The following is a 13,347-nucleotide window of genomic DNA, read 5'->3' on the forward strand; positions in this document are numbered from 1 at the left end:
AAATACTGTTTTACTCGGAACTATTGGATACCTAAACACGTTAAAACCTGTATTGCTAGACGTGTGGATAAACTGTTTATACCCAAAATATAAAAAGAAAAGAGTCAACAAATGAAGAAAGCTTAATATTCAGTTAAGACATAAAACTGAAGATGTACAGACTTGATTCAAAACTGAAAATGAATATACATGTATAATGACCAATTAAAAAATATAAGAATTTAGTTTACAAAGTAGACAAAGAACAATGATGAAAATCATGGCAACTAAAAATATTAAAGGAGAGGCAAACCTTATGTTATTTTACTAACAGTGTGTTCACATAAATAAAATATACGAGGCTACGATAATAGATAAACAATATTACATACATATACAGAGGAGAGTTACCAGATATGCATTATATTGACATGATAAAAGGAACCATTTGCAGAAGTAAAAAAAAATATAACAATAACGGAACTCAACTATAACATCTATATCTTGAGTTTACGAAAAAGTAAAAACACAAAAATACTAGACTCCGAAGAAAATTCTAAACGGAAAGTCACTAATCAAACGGCAAAATCAAAAGCATAAACATATCAAACGAATGGACAACAACTGTCTTATTTAGAAAATGGTGGATTAAACCTGGTTTTATAGCTAGCTGAACCTCTCACTTGTTTGACAGTCACATACAATTTCATTATATAAGTAAGTAATGCGTATGAGTAATCCCGCCCTAAATTAAACAAATGATATATAATGCTGCCACTCATAAAGCGGTGTAGTTCTTTATTTCTAACTTTGTTTACACCAATCAATAGTCACATCTTTTATTCTGTTTCTGATAAAGTATCAACTCCAGCAGTTGTCATAAATCATGCAGAAAACCTAGAAATTCTAAATAATGTTACATAGAGCTTCCTATCCTTTATAGGGTATATAGTAAATTTATAAATTAACTGTTTACAAAATTTTGAATTTTTTGAAATACTAAGGCTTTTCTTCCTCAGGCATAGATTACCTTAGCTGTATTTGGCAAAACTTTTAGGAATTGTAGTCCTCAATGCTCTTCGACTTCGTTCTTTATTTGGCCTTTTTAACTTTGTTGCATTCGAGCGTCACTGATGAGCCTTTTGTAGACGAAACCCGCGTCTGGCGTATATATAAAATTTAGTCCTGGTATCTATGGTGAGTTTATTAATAAATCCTAGGAGTCATCCCATGCATGTCGAGTTCATGTATTTCACTTCATATGAAATTACATTGTGTAGATATCTTAATAAAGACGCCAATACCGTTTATAAACAAAGGTGTTTCCTATGAAATGTTGAATGGCATCAGACAATACTTTACTCCGTTTACCACCTTTAAATCCCAAATCGACGGCGGCTACCCTGAAACTACATTTATTTACTATATTACAGTGTTTCAAGCTATGATCAGAGACGGGTTAATTCGGTTAAAATTCATAAAATTTGGTATCCTTATATTATAGTTAAGTAGATAGCTGTTTTGTTGTTGGAAAAATATGTTCCTCGTTGAGATTTGTTTAGTTTTAAGGGGTGTACCATATGTTTTATTTCTTTTACGCAATTAGTAGAATTGCAGAAACCATTAAATTAATGGTTGCAAAATCTTACTTTTGAATTATAAAATATATCAGGAATTTTATAACTCACGTATGATCATAATAATGTTTTTAACTATTCGTGTTTTGTTATTTTATATTACGACTTTATCAATTCTTGATAATTTGTTTTACATTGTATTATTTCCAAATTTACATCAAAGAAAAATGATACTTTGTCTAGTAGTATCATAAGACCACGCTTTTGGCATCTATAAAACAAAACTTAAAAATGTTATAAATCTATATCAAATAACATGTTGCAGTTATTTATGACATTTCTACCTATTATGTCTCTATATTTTGTTCAAACATCGTTGTCAATAAAATGCACGAATTTGATACGAGTCATACATTCTATTTTACAATGCGTATATTCTTCCACATTTGGATTACGGTTGTTCAGTATGGGGAAACTGTAACAAGTTTTTAGTTGACAGTTTACTAAAATTGCAAAAAAAGGCAGCTAGAATTATTTTAAACGAACACGATATTCGTTAACCATCTATTGAACTATTTAAGGAATCTGGAATTATTCCTGTTACTAAGAGAATATTTTACCACAAATCATTATTAATGTATAAATCAAAACACCAACTAGCACCAACATATTTATCCAATCTTATTGTGCCTACAAGTAGTAAACAATCGTACAATACTCGACTTTCAACATCGGATAATTTTATTGTCCCTAAATCAAATACAGAGTTATACAAATCAAGTTTTTCTTTTAGTGGTCCAAAAGTGTGGAATTCACTGTCCAGTGAAATAAAAAAATCAAAAAGTATATCTGCATTCAAAAACTCTTACAAGTCATTTTATTTTTAAAAGTGTTGAATTTATAAGTTAAGCAACAGTGTATACCATAGTTGTTTTTGTTGTTGTTGTTATATTACTTTATATACGTCTATTGTTTACATGTGTGTAATAGTAGATTAATTTTTTTTTATTCATATTGTTAACATTGTATGTAGAGAGCCTTATTGAAAATTGGTTTAATCCAAATGAGTTACTCTCTTTAAATAAAGATTTTATTAAGGTCTTTCCTTTTACAAAAAGGAAAGACCTTACTGTATTTCTTCTGTTTATTATTATTATTATTATTATTCTTTTTCCGCCAAACTTTGACAAATTTAGCCGCGTTAACCGTAAGACATGTCGCTTTCATATTCACACTTTGTATCGGTGTCATGAATACCTATCCGGAACTCACCCTATGAGTCGAAATATTTTGTCGGTTCGGAGTAATCCCTCCGAAACCCAAAAACCTTGTTATCGTTCCAACACCGTAACCGTAATAGGTAGAAAAAAAACAAAGGGTGAAATCTGTTAAGGACCAGACCCCGGTTCTTCGTTACATTTGGATCGAAAAGATTCAACGACTCATTGGTAGGGTTATGCCCCTATGAAAATTAACCGATGTCGGTTGGTCACCAAAACTCAGAAACCGTAAGTCGTAGACACCTAGGATCTTCACCAATCATCATCAATTTATGCATCTTTGAAAAATACCTCAAGGTCAAATTTGTATGTTGACCTTGACCTTTGACCTAACACCTTGTTATGGGATAATCTCAGAAACCATTATACTTACAGAAGTTTTAAATAGTGGAAAATGTTTGGGTCATTACGGCGCAACTTTGTTACATTTTGACCGAAGAGATTTGACCTTTCTATAAGGGGCATAACCCCTGTTTTAGGTTTCTGAAAAGACAAAATCAGCTTTTACTATATAACCAAAGGTCCTAGACCCTTGGGGTCTTCTGTAATGGCATTGGGGACTAATGACCTTGACAAAGGTCAAAAGGTCAAAGGTCAAGGTCATGTCCCAGAGAGCGAATTTAGTGTTTTTAACCTTATATAAAGGATTTTTAGTGTGTTTTCGAGCGTTTTAAGGTTGACGTTGACCTTTTCAATACATTCTACGTCTGTTGGAACATGTATTTTACATTACAAAAGGAAAGACCTCTCAATTGTTCAAGAACAATTGACAGTTTATTATTATTAAGGTCTTTCCTTTTACAAAAGGGAAAGACCTTACTGTATTTCTTCTGTTTATTATTATTATTATTATTATTATTATTATTATTCTTTTTCCGCCAAACTTTGACAAATTTAGCCGCGTTAACCGTAAGACGTGTCGCTTTCATGTTCACACTTTGTATCGGTGTCATGAATACCTATCCAGAACTCACCCTGTTAGTCGAAATATTTTGTCGGTTCGGAGTAATCCCTCCGAAACCCAAAAACCTTGTTATCGTTCCAACACCGTAACCGTAATAGGTAGAAAAAAAACAAAGGGTGAAATTTGTTCAGGACCAGACCCCGGTTCTTCGTTACATTTGGATCGAAAAGATTCAACGACTCATTGGTAGGGTTATGCCCCTATGAAAATTAACCGGTGTCGGTTGGCCACCAAAACTCAGAAACCGTAAGTCGTAGACACCTAGGATCTTCACCATTCATCATCAATTCATGTGACTTTGAAAAATACCTCAAGGTCAAATGTGTATGTTGACCTTGACCTTTGACCTAACACCTTGTTATGGGATAATCTCAGAAACCATTATACTTACAGAAGTTTTGAATAGTGGAAAATGTTTGGGTTATTTAGGCGCAACTTTGTTACATTTTGACCAAAGAGGTTTGACCTTTCTGTAAGGGGCATAACCCCTGATTTAGGTTTCTGAAAAGACAAAATCAGCTTTTACTATATAACCAAAGGTCCTAGACCCATGGGGTCTTCAGCAATGACATTGGGGACTAATGACCTTGACAAAGGTCAAAAGGTCAAAGGTCAAGGTCATGTCCTATATAGCGAATTATGTGTTTCTGACCTAATTTAAAGGATTTTCAGTGTGTTTTAAACATTTTCAGTGTGTTTTAAAGCTTTTTAAGGTTGACCTTGAACTTTGACCTTACCACTTTTTAGTCGATATCTCAAAAACGATTGTACTTACAGAAATAATAAACAGTGAAAAATGTTTAGGTGACTGAGGCACATCTTTTTTACATTTTGACCGAAAGTATTTGACATATTCTTAAGGGGCATAACCCCCGTTAACGGTTTCTGAAAAGGTAAAATTAGCCTAAACTCTTGAACAAAAAGTCCTAGACCCATGGGGTCTTTTACAATGACATTGGGGACTAATAACCTTGACAAAGGTCACAAGGTCAAAGGTCAAGGTCATGTCCTATATAGCGAATTATGTATTTTTGACCTAATTTAAAGGATTTTCAGTGTATTTTAAAGCTTTTCAGTACATTCGACGTCTATTGGAACATGTATTTTACATTACAAAAGGAAAGACCTCTCAATTGTTCAAGAACAATTGACATTTTAATTATTATTCTTTTTGTTCCGCCAAGTTAGCCTCCGTAACCGTAAGACGTGTCGCTATCATGTTCACACTTTGTATCGGTGTCATGAATACCTACTTGGAACTCACCCTGTGAGTCGAAATATTTTGTCGGTTCGGAGTAATCCCTCCGAAATCCAAAAACCTTGTTATCGTTCCAACACCGTAACCATAATAGGTAGAAAAAAAACAAAGGGTGAAATTTGTTCAGGACCAGACCCTGGTTCTTCGTTACATTTGGACCGAAAAGATTCAACGACTCATTGGTAGGGTTATGCCCCTATGAAAATTAACCGGTGTCGGTTGACCACCAAAACTCAGAAACCGTAAGTCGTAGACACCTAGGATCTTCACCAATCATCATCAATTTATGTATCTTTGAAAAATACCTCAAGGTCAAATTTGTATGTTGACCTTGACCTTTGACCTAACACCTTGTTATGGGATAATCTCAGAAACCATTATACTTACAGAAGTTTTAAATAGTGGAAAATGTTTGGGTCATTACGGCACAACTTTGTTACATTTTGACCGAAGAGATTTGACCTTTTTTTAAGGGGCATAACACCTGTTTTAGGTTTCTGGAAAGACAAAATCATCTTTTACTATATAACCAAAGGTCCTAGACCCATGGGGTCTTCGGCAATGACATTGGGGACTCATGACCTTGACAAAGGTCAAAAGGTCAAAGGTCAAGGTCATGTCCCATATAGCGAATTTGGTGTTTTTAACCTTATTTAAAGGTTTTTCAGTGTGTTTTAAAGCTTTTCAATACATTCTACGTCTATTTGAACATGTATTTTACATTACAAAAGGAAAGACCTCTCAATTGTTCAAGAACAATTGACAGTTTAATTATTATTATTATTATTATTATTATTATTATTATTATTATTATTATTATTATTATTATTATTATTATTATTATTATTATTATTATTATTATTATTATTATTGTTATTATTATTATTATTATTATTATTATTATTATTATTATTATTATTATTATTATACAAGTGAGAGGCTTAGCTAGCTATAAAACCAGGTTTAACCCACCATTTTTTCTACATAAGAAAATGAGTGTACCATGTCAGTAATATTACGGTTGTTATCCATTCGTTTGTTGCGGGTGAATCTTTGATTTTGGCATTTGATAAGGAACTTATCTTTTAGAATTTTCCTCGGAGTTCTGTATTTTTGTTATTTTACTTTTTTTCACAAGAGTTTTTCAGATATTAGTTTTTATGTTGAACATGTGCATGAGTTCCCAATCATACTCTTACTATGGACAAAGGGTTATCAGCACAACACAACAAACAAGTTTTAAAAAAAATCAGATGGAAAAATATATAACTCAACAGATCGTCACTAAGCACAAAGCAAACAATAAAAAAAAACTTTATATAAGAGACTAGAATCACAAGATCCCGGTGCAAGAGTTTTCGTAGTTTCTGCATATTTGCTTCAAACGTCTATTGCATTAAATTACAAAAATGCCATGACAGTCTAACTTTGCTTTTTTATATATAATTTTCGAACTTCTATGTTCTTTACATTCAGCTTACAATAATTATAAAACTTGTAATGAATTTCATATTGAAATACTAAATTGTGAACAACCAATTTCGATTGGTTCCATTATCGACTAATGATTTAAAACTCATTATGTCGTTGATTGCCGAAAACTGCTTCCAGGTACCCCACATACAGATTCGATACACAAATCAGATGTGAACTTTAATATTTAATATTTAGGTGACTTATAGACCAATTGGGTCGGGTGTATATGTATATATTATGTTAATTGACACACTACTGTAATTACACAAGTCACTATAATAAAAAATCTACTTACTTACTTACAGATCAGAGCTTACAGATGTGCATATGAGGGAATTACCTATGCTGCCAATGTAACCAAAAGGTTATGATGACATACATTTTTAATGGCGTAAAATTACACAGAGTACAGACAAATCAGTGCAGTTTTGTCATTTATGCACCCACTTGCCATTTAATTAAAGTGTTTGACAGTCTTATTGGGACAAAGGAATTGTCATGATTGTTTCCTTCTTGCTCGCAGAAAAAAAATATTGAGAAAGAAACAGAGTTTATTTACCATTCTGCTACAATGGTGGATCCAGTTTTATTTTTTAAGGTTTTTGCACTGGTAGTCTCTTTATATCGTTGCCATATTCTGTTTCGATTTTCTATTTTTTTCTTAAATTTAAAGTTTAAAGTAGGGCTATGAAGATGAAACCTTGGTGAAATAACACGTTTAAAATACCTGGTCAATTGAAAACCAATACTATTTATTCACAATTAGTATTGAAGTACAAAATTTTGAAAATACAGTTTCAGGTCCTTCAAAACAAATTTATGAGACATGCAGCTGCCGTCGCGTGCCTGGAGTTTTTATTATTTGCATCTGCCAATAGAAAACCCTACGTCACTGTTTTATTTTATGAATGGCAGATGTCAATTATTCATAGAAAATTGCAATATTTTTATGATTTTATGATATTATAATAATTTCTTACAAAAATGTCGTACAAAGACAGATGGCAATATAACGAAAAAGTTAAACAACATTAAAAATATTTCTAAGTTTCTCTACAGATGAATAAAATGTAGGATGTTTACAAGTTATGCAATATTATTAGAGCTTAATGATATATTAGCTTTCAACTTTATTGACATATCGTAATCTTGTAAATGTGTGGGTCATACCTGTGCAAATACCTGACATTATATAGGTACAAATTAGTATCGATCTACAATTATAGAAAGGATGTTATTTTCATTCTTTGTGAAGTCCGAGTTTATATTGTAAATCGTATTGCCCTTTTGTTATTTTCAAATAACAATTCCACGGCAAATTAACAATAAACATTTGGACAATGACATTCGATAAAAATAATTAGATACGCGAATGAGATCATCATTAATCACCCGCCATTGATTTTTTAAACTGACCAATCAGGTGACACTATAACTATCACCTGGGTGTTACTTTCCTATTTGAACTTTCGGTTTACACAACGTTGTTAATGCAATAGTAAATTGTAAACTGACATGCCCGTTAGATAGTAATGGAATTATAATTTGCTAATAATTGGAAAAACACATTGCGTCTATTTAATGCAGCAGAAAATTACATAAAAGAAATGGATGAATTTATCTGATTTCTTATTAGTAAAAGTAGTGTATTGGAATTTAACTAGCATGGAAGTGGATGTATCATAGAAAATAATATTGAAAATAACTATATAGCACAGTGAAAAATATTCAATCAACTGAAAATATTGTGACAGGTACCATTTGACATTTTGATTAGGATTTTTCATATAAATTTATTTTAAACACAATGGATGATTTGGGTTCCAGTGATGGCGATTCTGACTGTGATAATTTTGAAGCCCTCTCACAGACCAAAGACCCATGTTATAGATGTGAGAAGAGGGTATATCCCGTAGAACGTGTGGATATTGGTGTTGTTTTCCATAGACGATGTTTTAGATGCCGGGTTTGTGGAATACAGTTAGCACTGAGGTCTTTCCATTGGGACCAAGAGAACAAGCCAGATGTTTACTGTCAGGCCCATGTTACCAAACTAGTTGGGTCCATAGATAAAGATTGTGTAGGCATTAAGTCAGCGTTAAATGCACCTAAACGTGGACCCAATTCTAATGAACAGGTAAGTTGCTATTTTTGTTTGAAAATTTTGTCACCTGTGGTGTATTTTTAAATTTTAGTTATTTTTTTTAGCAGTTTAAATTTAGGTTATTTTTAGCAGTTCAAATTTAGTTATTCATCAAAAACAAATATAAACTTTTGTACACTGACAGTGACACGTATCAAGTTTGTTAACAAATAGTTAGGACTGATGCAATATTTACTGATACATAATCTAAACATAAACATACTGTGTAAAGTAGCATTAAAACATCAGATGCGGATCCTTGATTTTGAAAAAAAGAAGCAACGATAGGAGTGGGACTTGTAAAAAAGTCTATGTACTAACCATATATGTAACTTCAATTAAAGAGACCTGCCCACCCTCACTCCCTTATTTCACCCTTGATTATAATATATTCTTGAGAAAGGTTCTAGAATAAGGTATTTTTTCTCTTGATTTTAAGAGATGTGGAGGTGAACATGATTTTTTTCGTTCTTGAAGTTGCTAGGGCTGCTGACTATTCACCTCCTCCATATCAAAGAGCCATCAAATGGTCATTTTAAAAAATGGGTAAAATTTCAGCATGAAGCACGTTTCTTGAAATTTTGGGTAGACAATCCGTCGATACGCATCAATATGCAATTGTTGAGGTAACCCTAATATCATTAAATCATACCGTTTATACATCTATGATTATATAAAGTAAACATGTTATAACTCAAAATAATATTGCTAAGAATCCGACTTCATACTGCTTAAGCAACAATCAGGTTTACACTTTCTTAATTGAACTAAATTGAATAAAGACAAAAACAACATCTTCGTGATGCTACATAATTATGTAGTATTGCTTAATATGTTACAATACCAATTTCGTGGTAAAAGAATTAGTATAGCGTATTGGCTTGGGAATGAGATATGTCCCTGCCCGAGAGGACATATGAAATATTCAAACGTTTTTTTTTAATAAGCAATTTGCCCAATTTTCTCGGCTGTTTGATCTTACTATTAACCAGTTAATAAAAGTGATACACGTCTAATCCCTAACTCCTGGCTACTAGGAACAAAGCAAATTAGGCCCTGTGATCTCCGGAACCAGACAATGACTAGGATTGATCTGATATTACGTAACATTTCTTGTTTGTCTCAGACTTAAATGAACAACCTTTTCTATAAAAAAAAATTATACAGACGACACTTGCATCTGTTTCATTTTAAGACACTCTCAGTGCACATTAACATGATATTGTATGATGAATATTTGATAAAATTGATGATGAGTTCGTGTTAGTTGACACAAAGTCAATTGGATGGTTTGTATATAATATTCATTCCGTTTAGAGACTTACATGCATCACATAAACACACTTACATTTTTTTCAACCTAGTAATAACATGTAAATAATCCAAGTCTATCCAAAACCTATCAGACAGTCATTGTTGCGAAACCAACCCCAACCAAACGTCATGATAGACTCGGGATATTATACAGTTTGAAGCTATTTAAAGGGGCATTGGCTGTCAAATTCATATGTTCACCGACTTGATTCAAATTCTCATATTTGAACGTACATCCAAATTATAAAAAGCCTGAAATAGTAAACAAGGCATGTGCTCCATAATATGTATCATCGTTTCGGCTGTATTTTAGTTCAGGCGCCATCTAATTAACTATGGAGTTGACCTCTGAAGACTGCCGACGTTCATATAAGCGATGGTGACTTAAAAATTTGTAAGGCAAACAAACGTATTCATAGATCGTACTTATTATGTGCTGTTACACCACTGTCAGAGGTTAAGGGAGGGTTTATCACTCACAAAGATGCATCTTAGCCCCCCTTATTCTTTAAGTGCATGTCACAATTCAGGAGCCTGTTATTTCCTTTGATGCTATCTGCCACATTTTTTTTTTTTAATTTATAATCTCTACCTCCTAGCATAAATAAGGCTGTTAGATTCTACTTTGAGCTTACTTAACGTAAAATGTTTTGCTCATTGTTAAAGGTCATACAGTGCCCTACAGTTGTTTACATCCTCACCCTTTGCACAAATTGTTACCTTGTGGATAGCTGTCTCATTGACAAACATGGCGTATATCGTGTTACTGAAAAGACACCAACTGTGCATGCTTGAGGACGTTTCACCTTTTTGTTTAAGTACAATTCGATAATTAATAAATTAAATTATGAATCATTTAAATCAATTTTGAGATACTCAGATCACTTCGAAAGTTGTATTTAAGTATCTAAACTCTTTGACAGTAATTCATCTAGGTTAATTTAAGTATTCGTTTCGGTTCGAATAACGTGACTGCAGGTTCTCGTTTACCCAGTGACATTACAATAACCATTCATGCATTAACAATTCCAGTACAGAATTAAAAATATGCTATCGTCAAATATGAATTAAGCCTGTTAATTGATAATCATGTTGTTTGCTCAGTTTGGCACTGAGATATTTCAAATTATATATACCGTAACTAAAGGTATTCAAAGTAATCAGAAAACATTTATACCTAATAACAGATAACGATTTTCCATTCTTTTAAATGTCTTTTGTATTATATGAGTCATTTTTGACGTCTTACAAATTACTTGAATGTCCAGTAGCAAATGTTTAAGGCAGATTGAGAACGATACAGTGATACAATTTAACAATCAGATTTTTTCTTCTTCTAAATTTAACATTATAAGGTATGGGGGGAATTAGCATTCAGAATATTTTTTTTGTCAACTGCTCGACCAGAATATATATAACCCGTCAAACACCCCCCCCCCCCCCTAAGAAGTTAAATGGTCGTTCCCTTAGACAACAATATAAGACTTCACAACACTTCTGTATTTGATTATCGACTTAATCTTTTGACAGTTGACACTGATGTATAACGTTTTATATCCGACGTGATTCGGTACCTATGTGTAACACTATGTACAGTACATGCAATCCTTTTACATTTTCTTAGAACCATCACAGAACGGATCATAGAACTAGTGACGTCAAACCATTGATCTTGTTTTCTTAGTCACCCAGAAAACGATTTACCTTAATTCAGGTGAAAAAAAAATGTCATGCAAAACAAAACAAAACTTCCATGAGTCACAGGTGACAGTGTCTGAGCAAACAGAACATGATTATGGATAAAAGAGAAAATGCTTAATTAATATTGATACTTGGATACTTGGATACTGATAATTCTGCACTTAAATGGTTCGTGATCATTAAACAAGAACTACCAGCACGTGTAACGAAACCAACCGAATCCATAATAACTTTAGTAGATTAATTAATGTCACAGAGCTAAGATAAATTATGGTTTCTATGCGATTACTCCAGTTAATGATGTTATGACAACGAGTTCGTATTAAATCTTCCCGCACTGAAAGTCGTTTCAGTGGAATACTGCAGATGAAGAAGAAAATGCGCAGTTACTACATACGTGCAGATGAGCAGGACTTGCCCTATATAAGTGCTGATAGCAATTGTGTTAAGGATTGTAATCATGAATCACTGTTTTCACCGGAAAAAAAGATTAGATACATTAGAAACATGATTTGCTATACTATTCATCGGCTTTGAATATGCTTTTTATAATAGTTAGTTTGAAATACCAGATAGGTAAGGGTTTTCAATTACAAGAAAAACAAAAATAACTCTAATGGGGATTTGAATGTTGGTAAGAATATAAACTCCATTTATTTCTTCTATTGAAAAGGAAAATGTTCTCTTTGACCATTATATATCTCCCTGTGCAGTCGAAGTCTGACTATCTTCAGACAATCCCCAGTTTTTGTACGTGCAGATAAGCAGGACTTGTCCTATATAAGTGCTAAAAGTAATTGTTTTAAGGATTGCAACAATGCATCACTTTTTCACCGCAAAAAATAAGATACTTTACCAATATGTTTTGTTACACTGTGACTGTTCGTCGGCTTTGAATACATTAGACGTAGGAAGCAGTCATTTTGAAACGCTAGATGGTTTAAGGGGTTACAATAACAAGAATATAATCTTCAATTTGTTGAAGGTGGTAACTTTATGGTAGAAGCAGAATTAGAAGGAATACTGGTAAGAAAATTAACACATTTTTTCTAATATTAAAAAGGAAAATGTTCTCTTTGACCACTTAAATATCTTCTTGTTGCGTCTTTGACTCGAAGTCTGATTGTCTTCAATTTATTAACTAAAGCGCGAACAAAATCATGTCAAATCTTCTGGAAATCGTAAAAGCAACACACAAATGCTTGTCCCTTTTATGCATAAATGGCAATACATTATATTAAGTCCTGATATAGTCATCAGCCTGTCATTCATATCAGATATTAATTAAACTGTTAAAAATATGACATTAAAAAAATGGCGCAATAACATGAAGTTTCCACAACCGTCGCTTAAATTATCCCGATCTGATGAGTTTAAAGATAAAGAGTTGATTCAGCTTTGGTGGTAGAATAGAAATCAATCTGTTAAAATAATCACATGACATATCTAAATGGAGCTAAGCTCGTAATGACTTCGTAATGAGACCCAAGGTATCTGACACAAATAAAATAACGCGAGATCTCGTAAACATCCACAACGCATAAGTTATAGAATAAATTAATTGCCTACGCTTGAATAGTTTGAAATACAGCATTAAATTTTCGCATTTAAACCGTTATTTTCAAATTTTCAAAAGAAGGTAGGAGGGCAGATCT

General features: G+C 32.7%; 1 protein-coding gene across 2 annotated transcripts in view; it reads left to right on the forward strand.

Moving 5' to 3' along the window:
- Window positions 1-7,650: 7,650 nt before the first annotated feature.
- The window catches only part of LOC139528627 (lim and transglutaminase domain protein ltd-1-like), a 33,681-nt gene continuing 27,984 nt past the window's right edge, over window positions 7,651-13,347 (forward strand). Inside the window, exon 1 of one of the 2 annotated variants that reach the window (XM_071324693.1) lies at window positions 7,651-8,671. In XM_071324693.1, coding sequence (XP_071180794.1) covers window positions 8,342-8,671 — 330 coding nt within the window. In that variant the 5' untranslated portion in view covers window positions 7,651-8,341. Of the gene's footprint in view, window positions 8,672-12,496; window positions 12,719-13,347 lie in introns of those variants that run through there. The other variant, XM_071324694.1, reaches the window with a different exon arrangement.

This window comes from Mytilus edulis, chromosome 6, assembly GCF_963676685.1.
Source record: "Mytilus edulis chromosome 6, xbMytEdul2.2, whole genome shotgun sequence".
NCBI lineage: Eukaryota > Metazoa > Mollusca > Bivalvia > Mytilida > Mytilidae > Mytilus > Mytilus edulis.